The 22,271-nt window shown below is 32.2% G+C and overlaps 1 protein-coding gene across 1 annotated transcript in view; it reads left to right on the top strand.

Annotated features, from left to right (window-relative positions):
• The window catches only part of NEK11 (Serine/threonine-protein kinase Nek11), a 24,815-nt gene extending 2,544 nt beyond the window's left edge, over nucleotides 1-22,271 (top strand). Inside the window, exons 2-13 of the mRNA XM_051210702.1 lie at nucleotides 2,403-2,551; nucleotides 3,908-4,069; nucleotides 6,574-6,723; nucleotides 7,875-7,953; nucleotides 8,285-8,364; nucleotides 10,535-10,741; nucleotides 11,691-11,766; nucleotides 13,793-13,976; nucleotides 15,934-16,308; nucleotides 17,115-17,342; nucleotides 18,689-18,773; nucleotides 21,672-22,271. Of these exons, the coding sequence (XP_051070719.1) occupies nucleotides 4,017-4,069; nucleotides 6,574-6,723; nucleotides 7,875-7,953; nucleotides 8,285-8,364; nucleotides 10,535-10,741; nucleotides 11,691-11,766; nucleotides 13,793-13,976; nucleotides 15,934-16,308; nucleotides 17,115-17,342; nucleotides 18,689-18,773; nucleotides 21,672-21,933 (1,779 nt within the window). The 5' untranslated portion in view covers nucleotides 2,403-2,551; nucleotides 3,908-4,016 and the 3' untranslated portion in view covers nucleotides 21,934-22,271. The remainder of the gene's footprint in view (nucleotides 1-2,402; nucleotides 2,552-3,907; nucleotides 4,070-6,573; nucleotides 6,724-7,874; nucleotides 7,954-8,284; nucleotides 8,365-10,534; nucleotides 10,742-11,690; nucleotides 11,767-13,792; nucleotides 13,977-15,933; nucleotides 16,309-17,114; nucleotides 17,343-18,688; nucleotides 18,774-21,671) is intronic.

The raw sequence follows: 22,271 nt of genomic DNA, 5'->3' as shown, positions 1-22,271 counted from the left end.
CGCTAGGTAGATACATATATGATCATGTGTACTCAAAAAATTACTATGCTAACACTGTAAAGCTTACGAAACTAAATTAGTTTTTCTAAACAGTGGTTAAGTATGTTACTCAAGAGCAAACGGATGTAACCCAGGTGAGAAAATTATTTTCATCGGACTACAAAAATCCAAAGATCACTTAACTGAAGTATGTTTTGATAATAATAAAAGCTTGTAAACAAGATTAATATTTGTTCCAATTAGTATAAACAAAAATATAAGAAGTCGGTTTATATTATTGCTAGTTGTACAATGAGAGACTTTCATACTTTTTGGTATCATCGTCGATTGTTCATGCAATTTGTTTTCTTGCTTGATAAAAGTCACAACTAGGACCACTGTGCTTCATTCAGAGCCCAATACTAATCATGTTCACACCAAAACTGGTGTTTGGTGCTCTTTTGTTTTCATTTTGCGTTCGGATGATATAAGTCAATGTATAAAAGTTTCTTTACACATTTTATATTGTAGTGAATCTTTTCATTGTATAATAGGCAAATGAGAACTATTGAACTGGTCTGAGATGAGTGTGATTAAATGGCAATGCTTAATAACAATGTATGAGGCCAATTAGTGCTTACTGCTCTCGATTTTTATGCTGATCTTACATCTCTTAGTATACACTGATACCAGTGAAATTAATCTTCTATCAGAATAAATTTATATACGTTCTTTTAATCAAATGAGTCAATTTAAATCCATAAAATCTCTTCAAATGATGCTCTATATTACTGCTGTTTTCACACTTTTGTTCCAAATGACATGCCTTTCTATTTATTTCTAAAGGCTGCATAGTTGCTTTCACATACAACAACTATAATAAATAGTGCCTGTTAATTGGTATGGCGGTTTATACCGTCTCGTTGTTTACCGTGGCTTGTTACGAAATTAGGATAAAATCTTTGTATCATAACAACCAATTTCACTGGTTGTATTAATGAGTATTAGAATATTAGATTTCTTTAGATAAGCTTAGACTGCCTTTTTTAAATTTCTAAATTATATGAAATCAGTATCTTGTTTAATTTTGTTTTACATGTTCCTCTATGCATTATTTTCTAAAACTTAGGTGGTTTAATAAACGTTTTTCATTATTTGATGATTACTTTCATCAGGGTTATCAATTATGGGATGATATAAAACCATGAAAAATGGAGTGGATGCTTTGTCTTGTTTTATATCTTAGTAATTCACATTAGGTTCCTAACACTTAATATTCTACATACCACTTCAGTTTCGTTTCAAGTGCAATGGATTTAAGTCCCTGAGTCGGGGTCTAGTGATTTGCATCTTCGACTTAAGTTAACTTACTGTAGTGATGCAAACATTCAATTTGGTCGATAATTTATAGTCCCACTTCAGGTATGATCGACTTCACAATTCATAAACTTCAACTGGAACTTTGATAAATCCACCCTAAATCTAGTTACTTGTTAGTACACCGTTATTAGTAGGCCTGGTAATTATGTGAAACGTTTTGTGACTAGTTTCATCATGAATTGTTCATTTTAAGGTCTCTTTTTTGGTTATCTATCTTTCTAATGTGGTCTTAAAAAGTGTGACAAACTGAACCGATTTGCTCTCAGTTTCGAATGATACCTTTGCTTCATCTCTTTGAATCGGCAGTTAACAATCAGTTTTATCATGCATGCAGACTACGATTTGTCATTCTTGATTTATTTGCCTCTTTAGTTTATATTTTAAAAAGTTCTTAAGGACTGTTTAACCCATAATACGTCAATATCTTGCAGATAATAAGCAAATAAGAAATCAACTGAAGTAGGATAACAATATTATTATCAAGAGTTAACAAAGGTGTGAATGTATTTTCATTGATGAGATTTCCTCAAAGTAGAAAAATTCAATGCTTCTTAGCCTCTATCCATGTATTTCAAGGAGTCAAGTGACAAACGTGATTCACAACAATAAGCAGACGATTCAAAGAGAACCAAAGTTACCAATAATTTAGCGTAGTTGACTACTTTCACACTATCTTACATTGTATATCAAGAGGTAGATTGGTACCAGATACACAATCATATTTCTTAAACATTCTATCCAGTAGACGTTAAAAGTCCTCATAAGTTTATCTGATCTTGATTATCTAGGTGGGTAGAGACCAGAAAACACACTAGTTCACGAAGTTCTAGTTCCCGTTAGTACTATATTATTGTCCTATATATTATATTTTCCCTGATGACTGCACATTTCGTCAACTTATTTCTTCGTCAAATCGTTACAAAAGAAAACAGTATTCAGCGATTATTCATCATAAAAATAAAACGTAGTATGTTAAATTCTAATGGATTAATCTAAGCTAAGATTTTATCTTTTATTTTTAATTGTACTGTAAAACATGATAGGGGGGTGATCTAACCAATTACTTAAAACAAGTGAAGAGTAAAGGAGAACGTATCAGTGAAAAAATCATTGGAAAATGGCTTGTACAAATTATATTGGCCACAGTTTATATCCATAAAAATAAAATACTTCACCGTGACTTAAAAACAAGGTTGTTTTCCGATTTTTTTTTCAATATATTTAGTTTTCAATTATAATTTTGGAGTTGGATTTTTTAAATTGTAATTTAAGTCAAAAAACTAACAACGTCATTTTGTCCTTTACGGAAATTTTGAAGGGAATTACATTTAAAAATTATATGATTATATCCATCCATTTCTTAATATTCAGTAAATATGGAATCGTAAACGTCGTTCGGAATTTTCCTATTCATTTAGTGAGTGAGTGCCTTATATAAGAGACCATTGTTTCACAGCCTAATTTTCATTATATTTGGTATCTTCCATCCGACATGTTGGGATGCGCTACACTGAAGTGACCGTAGCATACAGATGTGGATAATTTTAGACACTTCAAGTGAAATCCCAAGTGGAAATTACACTCTTAAATGCAGCATTTTTCCATTCAGTGAAGGGAAAAATGCCTAAAACACTAGATACAGCATGCTCAACAAATATTGGAAAGCAGATGGATAAACCCAATATAGAAGTTCGATTTAAAGAAGGATGATCTTGAAAGAAGAGACGATAATACCTAATTTTAATAAGTAATATATTTCACATATTACAGATTTGGACCTAGTGAGCAGAAAATAACAAGATGGCTATTAAGTATGTAGGTGCCAGATTCAAAACGCACATTCTGGATTCCACAGCCACATAAAATCTCTCTCTTAAAAAATCTTGTGGGAAAAATAATTATATCAAGGCAATGTACACAGGATGTACATATGCCAACTAAAATTGATCGATATTCAATTAGCAATATCAACAACGTGATAAGCTAAACTCTTTCAAAAATTACTTGAAAGTTACTTTCACGAAGTGAAGTTTGCTAAAGAATCATCGAGAACCCGAATACACTGGATCTAACTAAGAAAATGTGTCCAACCGGCATATTTTTTCAGTACCACCGTAATTTATTTTGTTTCCTATGAGTTAGTCCTAAATTGTACACAAAATACATAAGACTAGCAAACAGTTTTTAATGTAAATATAAATCATTGAGGTTTCCAATTAATTTATAACAGCTTGTCGTTTGCAGGCAGTTCCGAATCTTTACTAAAATATTTGAACTCGGAAAGATGTGAATAAATAATTAAATTTAAATAAACAAACCAAAAATTCTCAATAATACTGCAACTGCTTATAAAATTAATGAAGCTTACCTTAAGTATTTATCAAAAGCTAGGTCTTATTTAGGCTGTTATTAGAAATGCTTCCCATGTAGAATGTTTATTGCAGCATTGATCATGTTTATTGAATTATTTGAGGAGTTGAATTTTTAAGAAGTGATTTGAATTTTCGGAAACGTTCTAGGTAAAACTTATGTTTTAAAATGGTTTTAGTAATATATTTTTAAAGAATGGGAATATTAAAGTTGGTGATTTCGGTATTTCGCGTTCACTGGCCACAACTGAAGAACTGGCAACTACGTTTATTGGGACTCCTTATTATATGAGTCCGGAAGTTTTGAAGTACGAAGGATATAATAATAAATCAGATATTTGGTAAGTTGAACGTCTTATAGTAAATGATTTGTTAGGTGGCTGGTAGAAAATCTTGAACCTAGGTTTCATGTTCATTGAAATTTAACAGGGAAACGTTTTGGTGGCCATTTATCTGACTCCAGTATGATGACGTCCATGTCACCAATTCTCGTATACAATTATCGAGTTAATTCGCGTTAATGAATAACGGGATTAAATAAGTTAAACACAAGAATGGATTTTGAATACGTATGTTTCATGCAACCGTTGATCTGAGCAAACAATCAGGGAAACGAAGCAAAACGGATTGGAAAAGGCATATTATCCGAATCGATTTAACCAAGCGTGAAAAGATATTTATAGTCAGACAAAAATAAGTAACAGACACGTGATGAGTAATATAAGAAATGCACACACATACGCTTATATAGAAATATTCAAGGTTGATAAGCAAATAATTAAAAAGGTCAAAACGTGACTCAAGAAGAATGGATAAATTGACCTGTCCGGAAGCCAAAGTAAGCTATGTCGGCTTGATGTAGCGACCGACAGTAAAACGTATCTGCAGTCTTGTAGGAACTGCCGCTACCCAGCCGATTAATCCAGCGTTATCATCATTCATAGATCTAGATGGTGACCACTAAGCTATTGGAGCTGGAATTAGCCTCCCATAGAAATGTGCTATTAACTAATAACTGACCGATCAATGGTGACCAATATCATGTTTGTCTAGTTCATTTAGAGACACTCATATAACAAAGGTGGAGTTGAAATGTTTTCACAAGTCAGAATGACTTGATATGGCGTGAACTATGTTGAAATGTTGATTGGTAATAAAATGGCATGCAAAAACTTATATGGTGCTCGAAGAGTTGAATTTATTAGATGTCCAGAGAGCTCCAAACACCATTGCATCCTAATCGGTCAAAAAATCTGTGAGTTCCAATCGTCTCCATTTCGTCGTATTTTCTTCTTACATACAGGTTATTTTGTCAAACAAAAACAAACTATTTCGTCAACCAGTTATATTTTTGTTTCTAGTTAGTTTGGGAGAGGAGCTTAAACCACCAACTAGATTTTCACGAGCTGTGGTCACTTAGTCACTTCATGTTACTTCAGTCGATCGACTGTGACAGCACGAGATTTCTTATCCCAGACCATGACAAAACAACAGTTCAAGGCTCTCAGATATCGACCGATTGTCTAACCGAAGCCAGTCCATTATGTGAGGCTAATAATTCAACAGATTCCACAACTCACTATGTCGACATACTTTCAGTTTCTATGCTTTCACTGTTGCTTCAATGAAGGTCAATTTTCAATTGGGAAAAAACTGATAGAAAATTCATTAGAAATCAACAACTACATAACTCGAATTGGAATTTCATGTAGTCTTCTGATTTTATTAAACAGATAACACCTTGTACATAACGCAAACTATCCGTAAACATGTGGTTTAGCATTTCTTATCTCTATCTCTCTCCCTCCGTCATTTATTTCTCCGAGTTATTTCCACGTCTATGACAAGCATAATCACATTTTGGTGATTACATATCGATTTGTCTCTCACTGAATTTGATTAGCACCAATAATCTGTTCACGATCTGTTACAGTGGATGCATAGTTCAATAAAATGTGTCAAATTTATGAAAGTAGATCAGTAAATGAATAGATAAACAAAGAGAACTGAATAGATTTTCTGGAGGGAAACAGAATGGCTCAACTATTGATTAGGATACAGAAAATTAGTTCACACTTCGAAAACGTAATAATTTCAAGTGGCTGATCCATACATTTATTTCTTAAACAGATTTACAAAATTGAACATTGAAATCAGGTGTTACTGTGTGACTGGTCTGAAGTCGATTTATATTGTGGCAGTTAACTTTCTAGCTTGCATTATTCATACTCGAGTTCAAGTGTTTTAGCAATGAGACGTCGGTGAACTCAGTAAGTTCAGTGAGAATGAATTTCATCTTAGTTTGATCAAGATACGATAATCAATAATATTGAGATTTATCGAGAAAATGATCACTGCATACTTATGATGTAATTCATAATATTTTAATTAGGTACCTGAAACTTGTATTTACCGTATAGAAGTAAGTTTGTAATATCTTCTGTTTGATGTTTATGTATGTGTAATTGTCTAGAGATGTTCTGAAGTGTGAGTTGTATGTTGTTTGACCCTATTTTGGTCAGAAAATTACCAGTCTAAAATATCAGAGACTACAGCGTAGTGATGTCAAATCACTTGAATTGCTAATCAGATTTCAACTTGGTTAGTAGAATTCGTTGTTCCCTAATAGATTAAATCGAAATATGACTAAATGACCAATCAACCGTAAGTTGGTGATTTGCATAACATTTTTGGCGATAGAAATACATTAATCAGGTAAAATGCTTTAGGTATAGGCACACTTATTTGATTCATACGTACTAACACTGGTCTCTCGTGTAACGTGGTTTGTACTATACTTTACTATTAGCTAAGCAGTTTCTGTAGCTTTTTAACTGTTGTATAGGTCAATCGGAATAATTCTGTATGAACTATGCACCCAAAGAAGAGCATTCACTGGAACTAATTTAATGCGTGTTATGTGGCAGGTGATAAATGATCCTTGTCCTCAGCTACCAGAAATTTATTCAAAAGAATTACAAGAGGTTTTAGAACTGTACGTAAAATTAATGAGAATTTTATCCTAATCAAATGCTCTATTTGGTATACTTGTTTTAGTATGTGTATGCTATGATATTTTTATTCGTAAACGTCTCAACAAATTTCCACTTCGTTTGACTAGTAGTAAGTGCTCGTAGTTAAACACTAGCAACAATAAACTAACTTCATTTGCGAGTACTCGGCCAATTTTAAAGTCAGATGACTGAAATAGTTAAGGTTAGTGTCACTGGTTGTCGCTGGTCTGAGACAGTGAGAAAACATTTTTTGATCATAAAATTAATACTTTCACAAAGTCTTAATGAGTATAAATATTTATTTTCCGTAGGAGCCACTCATACTGAGTAACAAAATGTCAGAAAATTTAATTTTTTACTCATTGGGATATTGCAAAAATGTTGTTATTTTATTACTAACACTACTAAATTCTCAGTTTATTTGAAAGTATCAAGTCAAACCTTGTTAATGATACCTATAAGTCTTTTGATTGTGTTACTCTGTAAGGAGTGTTGAACAAATTTGATGACTATTTTAGAAAAGATTGGACTGTAAGTAAATTAAAGTCAGTATATACGCATTGTATTTGTAAAATCATAGAATATTCTAAGTGGATTTACTCAGAGCTATGGCCTAGCGATTTCATCCAAGCTTCTTTCGAAGGATTTAAAAATATAATTTATTTATGGTATTATTTCTTACAATCATAATTTAAGGTACCATTTTGTTATCAATCTGTAGAAATAAGATGATAGTATATACGTCTGAAAAAGATATGAATAGTTTTTGACATTTGACAGACTGATAAAAGCGACCTAGATTCAAAACAACCCTTCAGTTAGTTCATAGAGTAATCACATCAACACATTTATGATGGTAGACAATTGAATAAATAAATGGTGCATAGAATAAGAGTTATCATTTTCACAATATTATTTTGGCATGAAATGTGTATTTATACTGAATTGCTTATGAGATAGTAAGCTATTAGCATGGAGATTTAGAAACTTTTCACTTTCGAAACATTATCAACACATAATAACTGTTCATCTCCTAAATCTCTCTTATTTTCTGATCAAATTATTCACTTAATAATTTATTCTATTTAAAAATACTAATTACTATTTAATAACTGTCTTAATTATATTCTAGAATGTTAAAGAAGACTCCCCAAGAACGACCATCTGCTTCAGAACTTCTTCACTCAAATGCGGTTCACTCGTACTTACGTGTAAGTCCATCTTATTCGTACCGATTGTATTTGCTGGTTAGCCAAAATTGATTTAGTCGTATGCTCTTATCATCTCAAATTATTTTATGCTGGATATTAGATAAAACTATTGGGCGACATTAGCAACATCTGATATTGTATAGATGACTACAGAAAATCACAAAGTATGTTGTTTAAATATTTCTCACGACAATGTTCATATCCATTCAGAATTAGATTTCAAACTCTTAGTTTCAATCATCAATATATATATATATATATATATATATATATATATATATATATATATATATATATAATTCTGGGTATTTATTTTAATTTAAATCTTTAGGATTTATACAAAGAAATCATAATTCACATGCGAAACGAATTATCTGGTGAAAATCGGAAGGATGGGAGCGAATTTAATCTGTAAGAAAGCTAAAGTGCATAATCCAAAAAAATATGTTTGTTTGGTTTTCTATTCCTTAAAGTAAGAGCTTGTATAAACGAATATTTCCCCCTAATAGACATACTAGCTTCAACTTATGTCATATGACGCTAAATTTTCCCTTTTAAATTCTGTTAATTATTATCGTTATTAGTGACAAGTAATAGAAAGTAGTTAAACGGTTAAATCATTCATTTTTTGAGATGTGTTACCGTTTTCCAACCTCATTTTAGCTACTAACATTTTTTTACAGCCCTACAGTACTATTATCCTGAACGTATAGTAATTCTAACGATTTCTAAATTGAACATATTTGATAACAAGGAATATTTTCGGCCTTATTAATCAAACTGTTTGAGACACCTATAATAAGTTTAGTCAGTGGTAAAGAGTTTATATCTCGAACAGAAAGTGTAATAATACATCAGAGAATTTCCAATTGCCAAGTGTTCAGTTCAATATAGCCATTTATTCCATTTTTGAAAAATTTAATTGCATACTTACGAGGTTGTTTGAGCGTGTCGACCGCTTCACTTATCTTGGAAGTCTCATCAGCCCTTGTGGTCTGGTGTGTAACGAAATCTCAGCACGGATACAGAAGGCTCGACTAGCTTTTACCAACTTGCGTCATCTGTGGCGCAGGCGAGATATCCGTCTATCAACCAAAGGACGTGTTTACTGTGCAGCAGTTCGTTCCGTCCTACTTTATGGCAGTGAAACGTGGCCGGTAAGAGTAGAGGAAATTCATAGGTTACTAGTATTCGATCATAGGTGTCTTCGAAACATTGCTCGTATATCTTGGGAGCATCGAGTAAGTAATGCAGTTGTTAGGAAAAGGGTACTAGGTAAGGATGGCAAATCAATTGATGAAGTGGTGAAACTTCATCAGTTGAGATGGCTGGGACACGTGTTACGTATGCCCAACGACCGACTGCCTCGACGTGCGATGTTTTCTGGTGTAGGAGTGGGTTGGAAGAAAGCTAGGGGCGGACAGACCAACAAATGTCACAAATCCATGAAGTCATTGACAAGTGAACTGAGCCATGTTGCTAGGTGTAGACTACCTGGTTGGGGACCGCGAGATGATAGCAACCGATGGTTAGAGACCCTGAATGACATGGCTCAAAATCGTTTGCAATGGCGCAGGTGCATCCACTCTTTGTGTTCTCCCAAATTTTTAATCTCCTGATTCCTCCTTGTCTCTTTTTTCTCTTTCCAAATTTATTTCACTGGATTATACTCTTTAAATAACATCTCCAAACCCTAATGTGTCCGATTACTGCTTATAATCTTAGTACCTCTACCACTACGGGATTTGAATCGACAACTGCATCTCTGTGCTAATGTGGTATGACAACTCGAACTGATGTACGTACGTACGAAGTTCTACGTTGTTACTGACTGACTGATTAGAAATTATAATTGTTTTGACATTTCGAAGCTTCAGTATATATAGTTTGTGGTTAGCAGTAGAATTCAGCTTGAGCGTTTCATTCCATTCAGAGCTAGTCGTCTGGACATATTTGCATCCTAGTGTTGGCATTTGCAATGAGACTGGGTGCCAGCATTCTATATACTAAGTTAATGAGTCAAGATATCCACTTATTCAATCGACTTGAAGACGTTATGACTTGATAATACTTTGATTATTTCAAGTTATGAACGACCGGGAGATTTTTTAAATACAAAACTGGATCTTTCCAAGTCAGACGGTTATTGCACAAAAGTTAGCTATACGGGAATAAATGAAATGGTAATAGAGAAAAAAAGGATTTTCAGAAGAGCTCCAATATTCCCCAAAACAGAAATAAAAACGTGATGCAACAATTACGTTTATATAGTAACAGCAATGACCATGAAAACAAATATCCTAATAGCTTGTTAAGAGAGAAAGTAAGCAATTAGTGAGTGGAAAACGTCAGTGTGATATTATGAAATAAAGTCATCAAGGAATTAGTTATTTGTCGAAACTACATTTTATTAAAGGTGAAAAACCGAATAATTTAATACTTTAATAAGAAATACTAGTATAGGGTTGCAAATTCTCATTGTTGATATTAAGGGTTGCAGTTGATTAGCTTCCGTTACTATACGTTCATCCTGAGCTGGTTTCTTCTCTATAGTCCTTAGTCATTGTTTCTGTAATTTTAGACTTATGTCGTTTGAAGAATTTATTAGTTTACCTGATTCAGTTTTGCACAAACAACAGTCAATTGAAAACGCTGAGAAGTTTTCAATACAATTAAATGAAGAGATTGAAGAGAATGTAGAACATTCAGAAGATCAGTACTTAACGCCACGTCAAAAAATCGAATTAAATAAAGCAACTGAATCAGATAGAACTACTGCAGTCTTAAGGTATTTCGGCACTTGTTCTTCTATCAAATTATTAGTATGTTTGTCTATCATATGATGAATCATTATTAGTACTAAGTACAACCTTTTGGAATCACGTCTTGAACAGAAATACCAAATTTAAAATATAGTGTGATCCAGTCATTATAGACTCTTGTTGAGCACGTAATTGCTTGTAATAAACTGAAACCATGTGAAGTACAATGATAAAATTCATTTTTTGGGTAAATATCTTGTAAAATAAATAATTTTGATTTAACCAAGAATAAAATTAGCTCATTTGATTTTTTACCATACGTTAGACGTTTTGTTCTTAAAATCAAAGAGCTCAGTTTAGTTTGCAGATACTCTATGGTGTTACTTTGAAAGCAATAAAAAAGACGGAGCACTAAATGACTGTTTAGTTGTAGGTTAGAACTCCCTAGCCGTTTGCAAGTACGACTTCATAAGGGATTAAGCACACGATCTCTAGCTTCTTCAGAGAGTACAATACCTTTCGAGCATTAAGTAATAACTGCGTTTAAAATTTTCAAGTCCAGTTTATTCCCAACTTCGCACAATGATCAATACTACCTCGTAATATAGATCAATTTCTCTAACGATGATTTCTTGACTAGTCATTTATGCAGAACATCTCAATATTGTCTAACAGTGGCTATCAGTGGAATCCAAGGTGCATATTTTGAACTGTATAAATATTGACAGATTGACGGATATGCTTCAGTCATAGTGAATGTTAGTGTTCACTTCAACGCTAAAACAAGTTATCGCAAAAAATCCCACCCATTAATGATCAACATACTGAGTTCGATGTTTCCAATCGTATACTATCCATGCAAGACTTGTTTTGTATAGTCAGTGAAATATGGTTTCTTATCCTGAATTCCAAATATTTTTTATCATTAACACAAAACTTAAATAATTTTTTTCTTCACTACCCATTATAATTTAGAGATTTAGCAGAACAGCTTACACATACTCGGAATAGTTTAAATTCTACAATGGAAACACAACTGTTCACCTGGCAGGTAACTTGTTTTTTGAAGCCTATATGATGGTTTGGTTAATGTTCTTCAAATTTAATTTATAATCAATCCATTGTTCTTTATTCAATCAAAAGTACTTTAATAATAGTACTAGTTCTTTAGTAAACGGTTTGATAACAGGGATGTTAACAGGTTACCACAAGTGTTGTAGTTTTGCCTACTCTAGAAACAATAAATCGACTAACTCCTTTGCTTAACTCGTCAGAAGATCGATTAAGAACACAAAGTCCGATGTTTTCGATCCTCCGATCAGAAAATCAAAAGGCTAGATGGATGACTGTAGATATCTTTTATCATTAAGATATATGACTCATACGATTGTAATAGTGAAATGCAATACCACAACGCACTAAAAATAAATCTCAATGAGTGCATAACTAGGACATTTGATACAAAGAAGAGTATCAGTCAGCTGTCTATCATTTACAAAAGATAACAGACAGAAACAATTAATCAGTCAAAAGGTGGCTTTTCATCAGCTTTGTGCTATTAAATATATACTAACTAATTCACTAAGGAATTGCTACCAAAAGTTCCATATTTCTTTTTTTATTACACTTCTTTTTAAGGTCTCATGCATGAAATATATCCTTAAATGTACATGAAATCAAATTTAGTTAAATTAAAAATAATCATTCGATAAGAAGACAAGTACTCTTAATCTTTTATTGCATAGTTTTACTGTGAAACGATAACCTAGTTGTTGCTTAAATGTACAGCTACAAGAAGATATCTATTAAAACAACTATATTCTGTACTGATTATGTGTAAGAATAGTGTTTTTAAATGTTGAAAGTATAAAACTGTTTTTGTCCACGATTAATAAATCCGCTGTAAAGCTAGTCTGTTAACATAACTTTTAGATTTGATATACGTTGAGTGATTGCTACCAATGAGATATTTTATACTTACATAGTGGTTTTTCAAAACTCATTTTTATCCCAATCTATTAATATTTGATAGTCCAATCAATTTGGTTTTCAGTATGGGGTTGTGGAAATTGTTGAGATCATGAATCGAATTTTTTATTGTTAACCTAAGTGTAACAAACTTCTAACACATTAAGCTATGTAGTAATATGAAAGTTTAAGACATTTCTAGTTTATATAATCTCACTATGACATGCGTTTACTCTATAAAATGAAAAAATACTCACTTTTCTCTAACGGCGTACATTGAAGATCTTACACGAAATGAAATTCAAGGCTTTCAGCAGTTACAACGAGCATGATATTTTCTGGACAATCTATCTTCAAAATACACTATTCTTCTTAAAATACCTAAGTAACCCGTTACATAAACCAATCCGAAATGTTATTAAAACTTTCAAAGAAATAGTTTATTCGGGCTTACTACCCTCAGGGTTGCAAAATGGACTGATAAGGAATATTTTGTATCTGACTGATTTCTTTAGAAGAAAGGAACTTTCGGTTTACTGATGTAACATTTGTAACAGTAAGATAGAAACGACCTTTGGTTTAAGAATTATTGATCAATTGATTAGTTGGATAAATATATATTTGACTGATTGCAGTTAGTAGGACGCTTATCCAATGCTAAATTTATCCTCATCTCAATGGAAGATTTACTAAAACGGCGATTCTAGCATTTGAGCAAGTTGCACATTACAGTGTTTACATAAAACATGACAATGCAACTTTTGAATAAAAGTAATTAGGACTAATTTTTCTAGTTAGGGAGCGACGAATTGCTGGCTTCAATGTGGAATTCTTTTAGGAACACATTCTTTATCATACTAAAGATATATTTACTGCTATATACAAATCATTAGTATAAGGGATTTATGCAAATCTCAGATACAATTTAAACACAAGTGTCATAAATAAAAAAGTATTACGATCAGCTTCAAGTCAACGTTTTTGTGCGTTATGTTTCCAGATTAATTTATCCACAGTGTAAACTTCTAAATTTCCAGCTAATAAACGTTCAGTAACTTACAGTTTATCCTAGATTGAACTTTGATTCATCCGTTTTTCTTACAATTTAGAAAGGATATCCATCATTGAATCATATATGGCCTACAATCCAAATACCTACAGAGAAACTGCTAAATGAATTAAAAAACCTTTATTTAGAAAAAATAAACAATGAAACAAGCTTGATTGATGAACTAGATGATGATTTGGAAAATGAAGGTGATTTATTTTGGTCAAAGAAATCAGATTTAAACGGTGAATAAATTCTAATTCATATTTTAATCTAGACAACACTTATTAATATAATTTTCATAGTTTACATCCCCGACTGATCTTAGATAGAAAACCGTTCGAAACCATGAGATGCTGAACAGCTGTCTCATCCAAGTGTCGGACTCTCTAGCAGTGTACACTGCCGACTGTACCTGAGATCGAACCAAGAACCCTTAAGGTCTCGCGGTGAGTGCTTAACCTTCAGACCACTGGGCTGAAATCCAGTTGTGTACATGTTTAACTTCAATCAAGTCGCAAGAATAGGCAACCACTTTCCATTGCTTTTGGTGGATAAAATCTCATGCTCGATATGGTTGAACTCCAGTGGTCTCATAATCTCATTATAACTCCAACAGTTGCAACCTGATGCTGGTCTTTAGGTGAGCACATGATTATTACTGACACAGAGGATTTGAGAAAATTGTCTAACTTCCACATTTTACGTCACGGACTGATCTTCGTTAAACAATCAGTGAAAATCAAGAAACACTAGATGGCAAAACTAAAGGTATTTGATTCAATCTCAGTACGAGTAGTGCTTGTGTACTAACGAAGATTCCTATACTAGGAGAAAACATCTGTTCGGTGCTCCTAGTTTTCAGCGACTGTCTAACTAAGATCAGTTGGCAACATGATTTTTCTACAAAATTTTCTGATTTATACAAAAATAATAACTGAATTTGAGAGAAAAATGTAGATGTTATCAGATTCATGTAGTCTTCTGTTGATCTATTGACATGTTACTAAGATATACAAGGAAGAACATCTGACGTTTACTCATAATTTTATTCACCACCTATTTCCAAATAAATTAACTGATCATTCATGAATAAACATAATGAAATTGATTGTTACTTAATGATCAATTTGTGTAAACATCTAAGTCATGCGAAATGTCAATAATGCCTCCAATAGCCAATGATAATGCCTCTAACTGTGATATTAAGGAATATCGCTTGAAATTTCACAAAAAAATGAATCCTTTCAAAATACCAAGCGCACTTCACTGATTAGTATCGACAGGGCACGACTAGGGTTTTCTACCAATAGTCTCTAACCGCTTAATAGATCACCTGTAATTCGGCTTCTTCTACTCAGCTCCATAAGTTGTTAATTAATTAATTGTAGATTAATGATACTTTGACTAAAGTTTGTAAGGCTTGTGAGATGATGTTAAGTGATTGTAAGCAGTCGAAAAGCAGCCGTGGTTCTCGGCTCAGTAATAGTTGATACTTGTTACGAAGATGTACATACAATCGTGAAAAAATCTATTAACTATGTTCGTTTTGAATTAATATGGCGCCTCACTGAAGGGAATAAGTATTAAACCTGTTTTACTATTCGTGTGTATATTATGATGCATTTGTCTATTGACACAGAATATGTAAAAGCTGATAAATAAAAGTAACGAAGAGTAAACAGACAGTTATATTACTGATTTCACCGGAACTTGTTCTAATTCACTGTGTAAGGATTTTCACATCTACAAACTTACATGGTTTAGTCCATAAAAATTAGTGATCTCATTCCATAGATATTCAAAACATGGCAATAGGATGAAGTACTATCACCCAGTTCAGTAACATTACCTTGCTCTTTATGGTATTTATGTTTAAAATAAATTACTGATAGAATTTAAACATTCAACAGTCAAGATCTTAGATTAAATAAAACAAGTGAAAATCAGTAGACGTCAAAAGTGTTAAATTATCTTTCACGTGATATGCAAAATGATTGAAATCATCGAGAGATGTTGGTAAGTTGCATGAATTTATAGATGGTTTCTATACAGAGCCGTTAATTAGTTAAGTATATTCAGGGATTTTGATCACAATTAAAAATATTATAAATGGTACGTATTTTTACGATCACCTGGTAAGTAATTTTGTGAAGCAGATTTTCTATTCAATATACTTACCATTTTTTATTTTATTTCTAGACAATAAAAAATTGCCAGGTAAAGGTCCAGGTGCTGAAGATGAAAGTCTTGGAACATTTAATTTTTTAAATTCTACAAAACATAGAAATGAAGAAATCGAAGATTTAACCAACAATATGAGTTTTACTGAAATAAAAAATTTTTATCCTTCACCTAGATTAACTAGTCCAATTTATGATTATGTCACAATGGATGAATTTAAAAAACAAGTTGATATTGATAATAACCCTAATATTATTAAAAAGGGTAATAATAATCAAGAAGCTTTGTTTATACGTCGACAATTTACGTTTCCAGCAATGTTAAATCAAAATTATGCACAATCAGCAAGACAACTGAGTGATATTAATAGTTCCAAATTGAAATGTAATAGTGGTAAGTATGCAAATTATGGAGTTAGCTTGTTACACAGAGAAGTCTACAATTATTGAAGCTACACAGTTTTTTTCCACGTATGTATGTCGCATCCCTATCAGTAGCACATGAGCTTTCGCCCATGAATCCAATGACATACAAATAGGTATAATTACTCACCTAGGAGCGTAGGTGATCACTAATCCCTTCAAACGTATTTAATACAATAGACTGTCTATTACGCATAACATGAATATCATAGGTACATAGACTTTCGTCCATGCACTTCATGATAAGCACATGCGCATAAGCACTCTCAGGGAGGGTTGATAGTAAACTTTGTGACTTCTTATTTTAGTAATGCCTTCAACCTGGTTTAGGCCGCTGATTTTATTAGACGTAGGGCAGACATTCAAACTTACTTCGCTTATGCTAGTCCAGTGAGTACCCTATGTACATGTCAAAATACAAAGCTACATATGCTGAGGCTTGTGTAAATCATATACATGAGGGTACACATCGGGCAGCTCTCAAGATTTGAGGGGTTGGAGGTTGGGATCCTAAGTGATCCAGATACAGCAGATTGGCGAATTAGTCCTATCTCCGCCAAGGTTGTCCCTACTACCAAGCAGCGCCACAAGTAGGCCTCAGGTCGAATTTTCATAATCCAACGTAATTTTATGACGGTAAAATGAATAAGAATATAAATCATGTTTGGCAATTTTAATAAAATTTATAATTAAAATTTCAACTAATCTTATTGATAATTGTTGTTTTAGTACTCGTATGAATTTTACTTCATTTTTCGAAAAAAATCTTTATTTTAGTATTTACTGACGATACCCAACTAATGGAAACTTATTACACAAATTATGATAATGAACTGTTAAATTATACAAACAATTTCAATAAGGAGGATTTAAAAGAATTAATAGAAAATGAAAATATTCTTCAAAATGATCTAGAAGATATAGAAAATCAAGATAATGTAGATTCAAATGAAACATTAAACGATGTACTTGTTTGCATGAAAGCAGCTTTGTGTCACCCTGAAGGTTGGACCATAGAATAGTTTAAATTTATGTTATTATCTTATAATTTTCATGTTATATGACTGTAAATGTTCTGTAATGTTTGAAATAGGTCGGTTAGCGACAGCCAGTTGTAATTAGTGAAAGGTACAGATTAACAATATGGTTTCGTAGTCAGTTACTTATCACGACTTGTTATGTAAGAGTAAAAATGGGAATTTTTTTCTATTATCTGTGATTAACAATGAGTAGTTAATTAGACGAGTGCATGAAAGTTGGGTAACGAGATTATTAAAAATGTTAAGTTGGATTAAAATTAAAAATTAAGTTAAAGAAAGACACTGTTTTTGGATAAGACATAGTAGCAATTAGAAGGATGTATAAAAATTCGCTGTTTACAAAGGTTAATTTTATCCACATGTCTTCCTATAGCCTCTAGTGTGTGCAAGAGTCAGATTCTGGAATCATAGGGTAGGCTCTTTGAGCTTCTCTAATTAACTTTAAAAGCTGGATTTTTATCAACGTGATGACTTATCAAATAAATGTGACCAGGTAGAACTTTATAGTGTTTTATTTTGTTTTTTGGTCAACCATGAGAGGTGATTTTTAGAAACATGATGATGCATTTGTCTCGTTGTGCATTTAAGAGCAAGAGTATTTGAAGTGGTAACTACTTATAGAAACAGAAGAACTAGGCAATTCATTCTTATTTCGCTAACTCACTGTTGAGCGGTTCGAGAAGGAAGGGCATAATATAACTGCGTTGAATTTACGTCCTGCACTTTTTTATTTTCGACGAATGACCATTTCTCTGGCTATATCACTCTATAACTGTAATTTCGAGAACAAAGTTTCACTCGGTACCGTCAGTGATTTGACCTCATGTTTAGTTCCAGACATTTGTTTCGTTAAAATATTTTACGTGGATTCGAATTTACTCAGTAAATCATGAATAAATTTTAGTTCATCTTGAAGAGTTCATCATGACAAGTAATTTTGGCTATGTGAGCTATGTACTTGAATAAGTTTCTTTTATATTGTATTGGGACAAAGCTGAAAAATGTGTATATCTATTTCATTTAGACGGTTTATGATCAACATATTTTCTCATTTTCCCTCCAGTTCTTTTCGTCAGTAAAACGTCACAGTTTTCTTTTTTCTTAGTGAAAGTGATTGATTAGGGGACTCTGTTAAACGTTTCTGGTAGGCTCTAAGCTTCACTATTGTTTTTTGTAACTAGAAAATATATCATACATATAGCAAAAGTATAATCTTTCGGGGTTCGTTTTGTTGATTTGATCGGGGTATATTTTTATGATGACAGTTTTATTCTTTAAATGTAAATATACAACATTATATTAATCTTTTAGACAGTAATACAATAGTCTTGGATGATGAAGCTAAGACCATATTTAGTCCAGAGGCTAAAGCCAAAAGAATTGATGCTTTAAAAAAGTAAGCACTATAATTCATTATATCAAACTATTTCTCATATTTTTTAAAACTATTTCGCTTATTAGTTCTTTTGATTAACTGTGAATTAATACGTGAAGTGTTAACACTCCAATGGTTTATATACCGATGAAGCAGTGCCATGCTCAAACCTCTGGGTTACCGATTTCCTAACGTAAATTTGTTTCCATAAATTTTCATATTTTGAAATCATTTAAATGAGTTTATTAAGTCTGGTTGCTGCGTGTATTCGCTTTCATAAAATTTTTACGATCAATCTTGAATTTAGTTACTCCGAAACTCAACCAACTGCTACCTTGAATCAGAAAAAACTGGAAGCGCTCACACTTAAACGTGTTATCAGTTTCTGAAATTACTATCTATTAATTTGAGTCACATGGGTAGATAATGGGGTCCACACGATAGCCGTCGTTAGTAGTCGAAGACTTCGGATGATATTACTTAGAAGCGGTCAAAGTGGAGCAGGTGCATTCACTCATCATCTTTATCTATATTTCGATTTCCACTATTCCCTCATAAATACTTTTCCACTCTGTCTTTTGGAATTGTATTCTCAGTGTCCGATTTTTTCTGTCATCATTGATACTGTATAATTTCGATTGTTTTGCCTTTCGTCTTTTTAAATTTCTCTCGTCATGCTTATATGTTAACCGAACGGACATGCGTACCAGCTTCTACTTTTATCATGACTGACTGGCTGTAGGATAAAGTGATCATTATTATTGATTTTAATAATTTGTGTTTTGTATAGCTAGCAGCATCAAATTTATGACATTGCATAAAAAGATTTACAGAGAAGCTGACATGCCTTATCAGTTTTTGAATTATTTTACAAAATATTTCATCAGTTCTCGAAATGGCTGTGCGTAGCCATGTTTGTAATCATAAGAAGAGATAAACTTAGTATTCTAAAATGTTGTATAAAATATTCATCGGTTAAAATTGTTAAACTTTGGAGTAATCTACCGAAATGATATTGAGACAAACACTCTACAACCCCTATACTGACAAGAAACAAATGCAGGTGCATTCAATTGACGAGTCCCAAATAAGACGAAACGTGCTTCTTAAACATGACCCATAGCCACATCCCATCCATTCCTTATGAGCAAGAAATATTTTTTGAAAGGAGAAAACAAAACCACTGTCAAAATACTGGGGATATAAACAATAAAGAAATAATCGGGTGGTATTTTTACTATCTAATTTGTTTTTAGTCACTGGTTGCTAATATTATTATTCACAATCACATCAAAGAAGTCTTGTTCTTTTAAAATTATTTCAATAAAAATTCGTTGGCTTCATAAATGAATACAATAAGTTCATCATTAGCTCATAATGTGCTGGCTAACTGCTATCGAAATTCATTTTTATGATAAACATACTCGGTATGACAAAAAAAGCAGGAAGACTGATAATTACAATCCAGTATAAAATAGATAATTACAATAACACAATTTTCAATTATAACATAAATCAATTCAAAGTAATAAATAAACTTTGGAAAACTAAAACAACTAATATTTGGAAAACTACTGTTCTAAATTTAAAATAATTTATACTTTTATAACTGCATAAACTTTAATAATTTTGAAACAATGCCAAAAGTCCTTTACCTTTAACAAATAATAACACTAAATTCATTTTAGTCTTTATTTTTAATTCCAAGCAATCGATGATGCCGTTAATTGTTGGTTTGATTTATCTAAAGAGAATTACCTGTTCCATAGTTTCAAGTTTTCTAAATTTGTATATCAATCATATAAATGTCACGAAACAACTTTCCTACAAAACCTTAATCATTAGAACTATCTACAGTTACAGATATTCGCGAATGTATATAGGAGGATCGAGTCCATTTAATTCTAGCTTTGTAAATGTTTAATTACCCATCTTCGAACCCACTTCTTTTTTTTAAGCATAACTGATTCGTATTAGCAGATAAAATCAAATTAGAAAATAAATTCAAATGGTTGATATTTCTCAAGCTTGTAGTTTACTGAACAACGGCTGTGTTAGCAATTTCTTAAACCGAAACGTGGCACATTACTCTAACGTTTCATCTTATGATCTTTCCATACATATTTAGCTTGTAATAAAACGTATCGTACATTTTACATAAAGGTTGAATATTAGAATTCGATACGGTCATTTACGATTATCATAATAATGAGGAAGACGATTTTTGAAGTTAGTTTTCATCATTGAATAACGACTGAATAAGCAATAATGAAGTTAACTGTAGGGTACTGGTCAACAGTAGGAATTGATATCCATCGGTTCAGGTGACTGCAGCATGTGCTACGTTTGACAGGCCATCACATGTCTTGATGTACAATGCTGCTTGGGATAGAAGTTGCTTGAAAGAAAACTTGAACCAATCAGAGTAAAATATAGCATCAGTCCACGGGATCACTGATTATTGATCATTAAATAGATCCTCAGTTCCAATACTACTTCATACTTCTTTACTCTCCTAGGTTTGTCTCTCTTTTTCAACCATCTCCCTATGCTTAGTCTTAACAGTATTAATACTATTATTATTTTAAGTCCTTCGTTATTTAACTTGTTAATTTCATCTTGCTGTATCAGGTCAGGTGCTATATTTATTGTGAGTGGCTTAATAACACCATCCAAGAAACCATTGAAACTGAGGAGCACTAGATATCTGTTTCATCTTACTTTGGCGCTTCTCAGAATTGCACCCCAGGGATCCCACAAGGGATGAAATTCGGTTTATCCGTGATGAGAAATAACTTCTAAACCATCATCCAAGTGATGGTGAAAGTTAAGTTCAAATAATTTATTCATGCTACACTAAAAAATAATCGAAAATCGTTCAGTAATATCTAGATTAAAAATATATCCTTTGTATTTCAGATACTGCATCGACAAACTTGGAGAAAAAGAATTTCACAATGCATATCACTATCTTTATGAAAAACGTATTTTGGAAAAAAATCAATCTGGTGAACTAACAATACTAAATGGCTTAAAATCTTATTGTTCCGATGTAACTACCGGGTTTCTACTTGATCATTTATTATTTCTTGAAAATGATGCAGTAAAACAAACAATAAATATTCAATTATCTGAATCTGTTCATCAAATCTTAAACGATGATTTGTCATTTTATGCGTAAGCTAAATTACGTAAACATAACTAATTCATGGCTGTGAATTTTATTTGGATCTCTGGTTTTTTTAAACGTAGACTATAATTCCCATTATTTGGAAAGTTTTCCGTTCTATTCCTAAGAATAACAGTTACTATTGTTGTTTACTTTTTCATAACCTATTTTATTTTATGCTCAACAACTACTTGTCTTATAGATTTTATACCCTGAAAACATTTCTTATTTTGTAGTTTCTATCCTAATTTGAAATAATTCCATCCATGAATAAATATACGGTTTTAGAAATTACCATTTATTAATCTGTCATTTTTTATTGTTACGCTTGATTATTAAACAAATGGTGT

The sequence above is a fragment of the Schistosoma haematobium genome, chromosome ZW (assembly GCF_000699445.3).
Source record: "Schistosoma haematobium chromosome ZW, whole genome shotgun sequence".
Taxonomy (NCBI): domain Eukaryota; kingdom Metazoa; phylum Platyhelminthes; class Trematoda; order Strigeidida; family Schistosomatidae; genus Schistosoma; species Schistosoma haematobium.
The sequence above is the reverse complement of the archived record's forward strand: the minus strand, read 5'-3'. Positions and strand labels throughout refer to the sequence as shown.